The sequence below is a fragment of the Pseudoliparis swirei genome, chromosome 20, assembly GCF_029220125.1.
Source record: "Pseudoliparis swirei isolate HS2019 ecotype Mariana Trench chromosome 20, NWPU_hadal_v1, whole genome shotgun sequence".
NCBI classification, from domain to species: Eukaryota; Metazoa; Chordata; class Actinopteri; order Perciformes; family Liparidae; genus Pseudoliparis; species Pseudoliparis swirei.
In genome coordinates, this window is record NC_079407.1 from 3,896,168 (window position 1) to 3,906,167 (window position 10,000).

The 10,000-nt window shown below is 43.9% G+C and overlaps 1 protein-coding gene across 1 annotated transcript in view; it reads left to right on the plus strand.

Annotated features, from left to right (window-relative positions):
* The window catches only part of numbl (NUMB like endocytic adaptor protein), a 65,759-nt gene extending 59,951 nt beyond the window's left edge, over window positions 1-5,808 (plus strand). Inside the window, exons 8-11 of the mRNA XM_056441158.1 lie at window positions 802-1,074; window positions 3,872-4,048; window positions 4,133-5,159; window positions 5,197-5,808. Of these exons, the coding sequence (XP_056297133.1) occupies window positions 802-1,074; window positions 3,872-4,048; window positions 4,133-5,159; window positions 5,197-5,260 (1,541 nt within the window). The 3' untranslated portion in view covers window positions 5,261-5,808. The remainder of the gene's footprint in view (window positions 1-801; window positions 1,075-3,871; window positions 4,049-4,132; window positions 5,160-5,196) is intronic.
* Window positions 5,809-10,000: the final 4,192 nt, after the last annotated feature.

Consider the following 10,000-nt stretch of genomic DNA (forward strand, 5'->3'; position numbering starts at 1 on the left):
ATATATATATATATATATATATAATTATATTATACTAGGTAGGTACATACAAAAAATCAATAAATATAATTTCGAATTATTAAAGAAAACAAATAAAAAATATTATACTCGTTAATGGTTGTTAAAACAAATTATATATATATATATATATATATAATTATATTATACTAGGTAGGTACATACAAAAAATCAATAAATATAATTTAGAATTATTAAAGAAAACAAAGAAAAAATATTATACTCGTTAATGGTTGTTAAAACAAATTATATAGATGTATATATATAATTATATTATACTAGCTAGGTACATACAAAAAATCAATAAATATAATTTAGAATTATTAAAGAAAACAAAGAAAAAATATTATACTTGTTAATGGTTGTTAAAACAAATAACAATAAATAACCACAAAAGAATAAGAATACAATTGATTATGATTGTCTGATTTATGTTTTTTGTTAAATAAATCTAAGAAAACACTTTGAATCTGTAGACTACTGCCTAATAGTCTTATTATTGCCTAATAGTCTTATTATTGCCTAATAGTCTTATTATTGCCTAATAGTCTTATTATTGCCTAATAGTCTTATTATTGCCATTTTTATGACAATTGCTCATATACTGTAAGCCTAAATAAGTATATTTATTATTTTTGAACAAAGGTTAAATGTAAAATTTCAGAAGTTTAAAAAAGTGCCTCTAATTTATTTTTAAATGCTCCTGGATTTCAGTCAGTGGGCGAAAAAATGACCCGCTAAAAAAACACATGTCACTCCTCCACGCCCGCTTCCCTCCCTCAGAACCGCCGTGCGCCGTCATCCCGGCCCTCCCGCCCGGAACCGCGTCCCCGCCCGAGGGCGCGGCGTCCCCCATGGAGCGCCCGGAGCCCGGCGGTCCTCACGCCATCCCTCGCCGCCACGCGCCCATCGAGCAGCTGGTGCGCCAGGGCTCGTTCCGCGGCTTCCCGGCCCTCAGCCAGAAGAACTCTCCCTTCAAGAGGCAGCTGTCGCTGCGCCTCAACGACCTGCCGTCCACGCTGCAGCGCAAGACCGACTTCCAGGACAAGAACCCGGGTGAGTTGAGAGGGTCGGTGAAGCCGTGACCTCCTGACCTTCTGGTGAAGAAGGAGCCACCCCGCTCTGCAGAAACTTCAGAATGAAGCTGAACTGGTTCCTCCAGTTTCTGTCGTTCATATTTCAACTTAATGTGTGATTTGGTGGCAACGTCCAAGTTATTGTTGCGTTGATATATATTAATACACACTACGACATTTATTATGTTTTAATTATATTTTTACGTGTTTTTATGGTTCAGACCGCCTAATAATTAGTGTAGATTCTCTTAGACCAAAAGGAAACTCAGTCATCTTGTTTTTTTTAGGCCTCTTTAGTCATTTCTAGGCATCCTTAGGCATTTTATGCATTTATAGGCATCTTTAGGCCTTTTATAGACATTTTGTATGCATTTATAGTCATCTCTAAGCATTTTATAGGCATTTTTATGCATTTATAGGCATCTTTAGGCCTTTTATAGGCATTTTTAATGCATTTATAGTCATCTCTAAGCATTTTCATGCATTTATAGGCATCTTTAGACATTTTATAGGCATTTTTATGCATTTATAGGCATCTTTAGGCATTTTATAGGCATTTTTATGCATTTATAGGCATCTTTAGGCATTTTATAGGCATTTTTATGCATTTATTGGCATCTTTAGGCCTTTTATAGGCATTTTTATGCATTTATAGTCATCTCTAAGCATTTTATAGGCATTTTTATGCATTTATAGGCATCTTTATGCATTTTATAGGCATTCTATAGGCATTTTTATGCATTTATAGGCTTCTTTAGACATTTTTAAGAAATTTTATGGGCATTTTTAGGCATTATTTAGCTTTTTGTGTGCATTTTTGTGATTTTTTTGGCATTTTTTGGCATTTTTTAGGCAAAATTCAAATCCCCAAATAGCTCTAGAGTTCTTCAAACAAGTCCAGGAACACGGCGGCCGCCTGTACTCAGACAGAGAGCACACACGTGGGACTCGGTGTCTCGCATCACGCCGGTTTGCCGGTTGGAGCGTGATTACATTTTTCATCCGGCTGTAACGCGTTTATGGCTTTTCTAATATCTCCGTATACACGCCGCCATTCTCACATCTCAGGAAGAGCCACGCAGGGAATGTCTTTAGATTATGACTGATCCGAATTTTGGGTTGATCAAACCTCGGCGTTTACGGCCTCACGCGACACGTCGCTCCCCCGCAACTCAATAATTCATAAAGCAACTCCTCGCCAACGTCTAAATGGGATGAAATTACGAACTGCGGCTCCCGTTGTTCACGTGTTCTCCTGCACACGACGCGTAATCCTTCACTTTAATCCCAAACGCTCGTCTTCCATTGAAGGCCGAGTCGTGGGAAGTGCTGTCATCAATGCTTTGTGGCTCGCAAAGCGCTTTTCTTTTATTTTTATTTTTACAAAGGACACATAATACCGACACACACACACACACGGACACGCCCCCACAGTGTGGCGCCGCAGGATCAGAGCGCTCGGTGGCTGATGATAGTCATTAGGAGACGCGCGAGAGTCGACTGAAACCACAACATACGACTCGTATCCACGGCTTCCATCCCCGCCTCCTCCATCACCCCGCCGCGGTTAAAGTATATCATCCAGGCGTGGAGAATTTGACGCAGTTTAAATCCTATATGCCTTTTTTCCACCTCCCTACCTGACACACACACATTCACACACACATTCACACACACATTCACACACACATTCACACTGCCTCCCTGCTCTCTTGTGGCCCTCTGAACAATGTGTGTATTGATTGGTGTGGCCAATCAGATGTCCTGGTTAGCCTTCAGCGAGCCCTCTACTAGCCCTTAATCTGCAACTGAGAGACACACACACACACACACACACACACACACATGGTGCTCAGAGGGCTTCTGAGGGAAAAGGGGAGGATCACAGAGTCGGCCTTTGCAGAACAAAAAACTCTTAAATCTTTAATGGCCGACCTTACGCATGCATCCAGCGCCCTCTGCACCCGGCACTGTGATTCGAGGCCTGGAGCCGCACAATGCAGACGGGTGGGAGAGATGTGTGTCGGAGGAGGAGGAGGAGGAGGAGGAGGAGGGGGGCTCGTTAAGGTTTTGTGGGGTTTTGACCCACAATGGACCGTTCTGTGGGAAACCTGCACACATGTTTCTTCCCTCTCGTCTTTACATTCCTTATAAAAGCACATGACCGTGAAGGTGTGAAAGATGTCATGCAGTGTGTGTTTGTAGAGCGTGGATGAGGGAGGGGAGGAAGCCGATATTAAAGATATATTCCTCTGTCTCTGGGGTCTTTCGTTGTGACGGGAGGGACTAAGGGACAAGGAACAGGGAATTAAATATTATATCTATTTATATACGCTCTGTTCAGGAAAGGTTCTTTTTTTTCAAATCTGTCGTCTAAATCCAAATCCAGACGGGAAGATTATTCAGGCTAATCCCTCAATTACAGTTGGCTTAGAAACATGGATGAACTGAGCTTGATTCAACTCAGAGTCGACATAACATACATGAATATAACTCTATATATCATATATGAAAAACTGAAATGTTAAAAACTGAATATAATGGTCCATAAAATTTAAAAAAATGTAAAAAAGTCTGGATTAGCCGATGCCTCGTTGAGAATCTTGTGTTTTTATGAAATGCTTTTAAGTTCATCTCTTCAGTTTCTTTACTGCTAACTGGCAAAAATGAGTAAAACAAGCTCCTCTGTCCTCTCCATCCTCCACTCCACCTCTTCTTTTCATCTCCTTTGGCCTTCTCTCCTTTCCCCCCTCCCTTTTCTGTCTCGCTCGTACCAGATATGGACCTGGGGTGTGAGGAAGACTGTGGCATCAACGCCCTGTGTAGCCAGATCAACAGCTCCTTCACCGATCCATCGGAGGAGCCCTTCTCCAACCCTTCTCTGCCCGCTAACGGCCCCGCCCCCACCTGCAGCGGGCCCCCCGCCCTGCCCCCACCACCGGGCCCAGCGCTGGGTAAGAAAGGGTTCCCCGGGTTCATCGAGACCCTCTGAAGTGACGGCGCTCTCCGTCTTACCCTTCATCTCTCCCCTCCTGCAGGCACTTCTTCCCGGGGCCAGCCGGAGCCTCCGCTCCACTCTCCTCCGCCTCCCGTTTCCGTGGCGATGCAGATGCAGATGCAGATGGGACACCGGCGCACGCCCTCCGAGGCCGAGAGGTGGCTGGAGGAGGTCTCCAAGGCCGTCAAGGCTCAACAGACTCCGCCCCCGGGCCCCGCCATCCCCGCCATCCCCGCCATCCCCGGACCGCCCTCCGCGGCGAGTCACGCGGTCGCATCGGCCGCCGTCCCCAAGCACCTCCCGTCGGGCCCCTCTGCTCTCTCGAGTCACGCGCCCATGCCCCTCCCACTTCCCCCCATGTCCCTGTCGTCGGTTCCTCTCATCCCGGGCCCCCCGGTGTCCGGCCCCCCGATGTCTCTACCTTCCATGTCCATCCCCACGATGTCCGGCCCGAGCATGACGGGGGTCTCCATGATGCAGCCCGGGCCCCCGGGGGCCATGCAGCCCTTCCCCATGGCGTTCGACACCACCGCGGCCCCCGTGGGGATGTTCTCCAGCCAGCCGGTCCAGCCGGCGTTCGCCCACATGCAGACCTACAGGCCGGGCCTGGCCAGCGGCATGACGCATAACACCGCCAGCGTCCCCGTGGTCGGCATCACGCCGTCGCAAATGGTGGCCAACGTCTTCTGCACCGCCACGTGCTCGCCCGGGGGGGGCGGAGCCATGAGCTCGGCCTTAGGAGGAGGAGGAGCCAAAGCGGGGGCGCCGGGGCAGCACCATTCGTACGCCGGGGTGCCCGGTGCCGTCGGCGGGGGGCGCCCCGGAGGGTTCTCCACGCCGCCGTTCTCCCCCACTCTGCCGCCGGCGACGGCCGTCAACGGCCTCCCGCCGCACGGCGGCTCCGCGATGGCCCTCCAGAACGGGACCGGCGGCGGCGGCTGGCCACCAGAGGGCAGTCAGCTCACGGCTCCGGCGGCGCCGAGCGTTTCCCATGACGACGATCGATTCGAGGCCAAGTGGGCGGCGCTGGAGGCCAAACCGGCGCCTCAGCAGCCCGGCGGCAGCTCCGGCGGCAGCTCCGGCGGCGGCTCCGGCGGCGGCTCAGGCGGCGGTGGCGGCCAACCCGTTTTCCAACAATCTTCAAAAGACTTTTGAGATCGAGCTTTGAGCCCGAGTCGGCCTCCCGAAGCCGTCGCTCTGCAGCCCCGGAGTCTAAAGCCTGAGAGGCGGGGCCGACCGGTCCTCTCAGCCTCCTCGCAGCCGACAGGAGTCCACGTTCAAAAAAAGAAAGAAAATCTTTAACTTCTTCCTTCACGCTCCTGCGAGAGCTTCGGAGGAAGCCGGCGGGTTGCTGGGCCGCCATTGGAGGATCAGGTCTCCCCCCCCCCCCCCCTCGCTTTCACTTCTCCACTCTGGCTTTTACTTTGCTGCAAGTCCCTGGATGTACTGTATGAGCCCCCCTCCCCCTCCCCCCCTGAGGACATTACAGGGGGGGGGAGACACAACTCAGTGGTTTATTTCTTTAAAAAGGGACTCCACGCAGATGCATTCCAAGCCCATGAGACGTTTGTTTGTTTGTTTTTTCTGGTGGAGAATTTAACGGAGACGATGACATCGCGACACGTGCAAAGATGCAGAGATGCAGAGATGCAGAGAAGCGATGGACTGAAGCGATCAGACGGATGCTGTTAGCCGAGCACAGCACAACGATTGGATCCCCCAAAGGACTAGCCGATGACGTAAGACCCGGACTTACCGACTAATAGTAGAGATTTATGGCCAAATTATTTTATTTATTGTACTTATAATTTCTTATTTTTTAACCAGTTCTATATACTTAAAAAAAGAAATCTCATTTTTTAAAGCAGTGTTTCAGGACCGTGTTTTTTCTTCTTTTTCTTTCATCCTCTTGTATTTATTTCAACCCGTAAAGATGATGAGGGAATCTGCAGGTAGCAGACCGGTATAGAGGCAATGCATTGTGGGGGAACGGAGTTACATAACCCCCCCCCCCCCCCCACAAAATAACCCCTGGAACAGCAGTGTGTCGTTCCACACGTGTATATAGCGGCATGTTTCTTCCACCAGTTAGCCCTCACATACAGGACTGTCTCAGAAAATTAGAATATTGTGATAAAGTTCTTTATTTTCTGTAATGCAATTAAAAAAACAAAAATGTCATGCATTCTGGATTCATTACAAATCAACTGAAATATTGCAAGCCTTTTATTTTTTATATTGCTGATTATGGTTTACAGCTTAAGAAAACTCTAAAATCCTATCTCATAAAATTTTAATATTTCCTCAGACCAAGTAAAAAAAAGATTTATAACAGCTGAGTGTTTGTCAAGGCTCAGGAAACCCTTGCAGGTGTTTCGAGTTAATTAGACAATTCAAGTGATTTGTTTAATACCCTACTAGTATACTTTTTCATGATATTCTAATATTTAGAGATAGGATATTTGAGTTTTCTTAAGCTGTAAGCCATAATCAGCAATATTAAAAGAATAAAAGGCTTGCAATATTTCAGTTGATTTGTAATGAATCCAGAATGCATGACATTTGTTTTTTTAATTGCATTACAGAAAATAAAGAACTTCATCACAATATTCTAATTTTCTGAGACAGTCCTGTATATACGCTCCACTGCGGCGGATGCCATCTTGACCCCGCAGCCCCTTTCTGTTGCTAAGACCTTCTTCCCCCAAAGGATTCTGGGAAACGAGAAAAGAAAAAAACTTCAGGAACTCTAACAACAGGATGCACTACATTCCGACTTTCACATGCTTTCAATGTGCTAAAACACAGGGTATATATAGTCTCATCGCGAACAGTATGATTGTGTGTTCACCCCCTAGTGGACGACTGCGGTAGTGCTGCACTCCGCTGCAGACGACGGGATCGAGGATGTGAGGTAAAAAAAAAAATATTTAAAAGAGAAGAGGAACATGAGCGGATTTAAATTGAGCCAGTGGCACATTTAAAGAGTTGTGAGGAAGAAAAAGGTGTATTTTGGATGCGGAATTATTAATTAATTTGATTGGCTGAAGATGAAACACGGAGTTGAATAGATTTTTTTTAAATGAGGGATAACCCGTATGTGAGAGAATGAAGGAGAGAATGGAGGCATACCTTTTTTGTAAAAAAAATTTTAAACGAGATGGAGGTTTGAAGAAAAGAAAATTAGTTCAGATGTGGAAAAAGAGAAAAGAGAGCGAGCTTCAGAGTGTGTGAAGATATTGAGAACAAAGACTCAACCAGCGCTCTGTCGGCGGGGTTTCTTTATAACATCTTTTTTTTGTTTTGCAAAGCCACGTCAGCTTCAGCTTCATGTTCCTCAGCTCCGGAAACCTCACGGCAACACTCTGACATCCTCTTTTCTTTCTTTTTTTACAATGTTGCTTCTTATATAATCTCAGTCCTCGTGTGTGCAACTCCCGATGTCGTCGTCGACATCGATAAAGCGTTCTGTGTTTGAAGTCAACTCCCACACACAGGGACATGAAGGTGTCATCTGGAACCGGAAAGGGTTCTTCAGAGAGATGCCGTAGAAGAACCGTATCTGGTTCCACGAAGAAGCTTTCGAACCAGGGTTCTTTTATCGAACCATTTCCTTAAAGAGTTCTTCAAAGAGACTATTAAGGTGTCTCAAAGAACTTTAAAAAAACGGTTCTTTAAGGCACCATTTATGGTTCCACAAAGAACCTTTTAAACCAGGGTTCTTTAAGGCACCATTTATGGTTCCACAAAGAACCTTTCAAACCAGGGTTCTTTAAGGCACCATTTATAGTTCCACAAAGAATCTTTTAAACCAGGGTTCTTTCAGGCACCATTTATAGTTCCACAAAGAACCTTTCAAACCAGGGTTCTTTAAGGCACCATTTATGGTTCCACAAAGAAGCTTTCAAACCAGGGTTCTTTAAGGCACCATTTATGGTTCCACAAAGAACCTTTCAAACCAGAGTTCTTTAAGGCACCATTTATGGTTCCACAAAGAAGCTTTCAAACCAGGGTCCTTTAAGGCACCATTTATAGTTCCACAAATAATCTTTTAAACCAGGGTTCTTTAAAGAACCATTTCCTTAGAGTTCTTCAAAGAACCAATAATGGTGCCTCAAACAAAAAAAAGGGTTCCTTTTAAGGAACCATTTAAGGACCATTATTTTTCTGTGTGCAGAAGCAGGAACGCCCTCCATCGAAGGGCCTTGTTCTATAGGTGGGTTCTCCGTACGTTACATAACGACTGTAACCCGACCAGAGATGCTGGGGATTGGATTGTCTGGATCTGGACTTCCACTGATTGGGTTTCCTGCTCATTACCCCCCCCCCCCTCAGCTTAATTAGGTCTCTTCCTGTGGCAGCGGCCCGTTCGATTGGCCGAGAGCAAAACAAGACGTATGAGCCACCGGCCTCGTCGATACCAGAGGCCCCCGGGGTTTTCTGTCCTTTTTTTGTTGTTTTTGGACAAATCAATATTTCTTCCCCACAAAAAAACAAATCCAAATCTCTCTCTCTCTCTCTCTCTCTCTCTCTCTCTCTCTCTCTCTCTTTCTCTCTCACTCGACGAGACCAGACCGGTTCACTCATACAAATCGATGCTTTTTCTTTCTTTCTTTAAAAAAAAAAAAAAAGATATATATTTTAGCCCTGGACTGTTTTTGTTGTTCTGCTCCGCCCTCCTCGTTCTACCCGTCGGTTACTTTGTGCTCCGCGTTAAACAAACTAAACGACCTCACGCACCTGATTGTAAAACATAGTTTAGTGACGGCAACAATGCAAAAAAACAGTGGTGATTTTATTTGTAATCTTTATTTACAGAATTTTTTTTCTTTTCTATTTAAACCTACATATTTGTATTGTAATTACATTGTACAAAAGATAAATAAAGTAATATAATATTACTCCTGTTCATATTTTGTAAGTGGTGGCTTTTTAGCTTTTCACAAACTTCTTTTCTTCTTCCTTTTATCACCTTTTTATTGTCTCCATTCATCTCCCTTCCCCTCACGCTTCATATTTCTACTTATTGTTGACTCGTCTTACTCTGTGTGTTGCTTTGCATTCAGTTTTTCAGTTAATTTAGGACAAAAGCTAATAAAAAAAAAAGAGAAAATAATTTAAGTATACAGGACTGTCTCAGAAAATTAGAATATTGTGATAAAGTTCTTTATTTTCTGTAATGCAATTAAAAAAACAAAAATGTCATGCATTCTGGATTCATTACAAATCAACTGAAATATTGCAAGCCTTTTATTCTTTTAATATTGCTGATTATGGCTTACAGCTTAAGAAAACTCAAATATCCTATCTCTAAATATTAGAATATCATGAAAAAGTATACTAGTAGGGTATTAAACAAATCACTTGAATTGTCTAATTAACTCGAAACACCTGGAAACACATTTTCAAATGTTTGATTTTGTTTTGCTGTTATAAATCTTTTTTTTAACTTGGTCTGAGGAAATATTCAAATTTTATGAGATAGGATTTTAGAGTTTTCTTAAGCTGTAAACCATAATCAGCAATATTAAAAGAATAAAAGGCTTGCAATATTTCAGTTGATTTGTAATGAATCCAGAATGCATGACATTTTTGTTTTTTTAATTGCATTACAGAAAATAAAGAACTTTATCACAATATTCTAATTTTCTGAGACAGTCCTGTATGTGCATTTAAGTCAACTGGAGAGATTTAACCCTCTGGAGTTTGGGGTCATTTTCTCGATTTTACACTATTTCATAAATTCACCTTTTAAATGCACTTGCATATGACACACACCCATGTATTTCACATTAAACAATCTCATCTCTCTATATAATGAGGCATAACTGTAGTGTAAAGAGATAATATGTCCCTAAAGCAGAAAATTGAAGTTCGATTTTTTTTAAATTCTTCAAAAAGACACCTT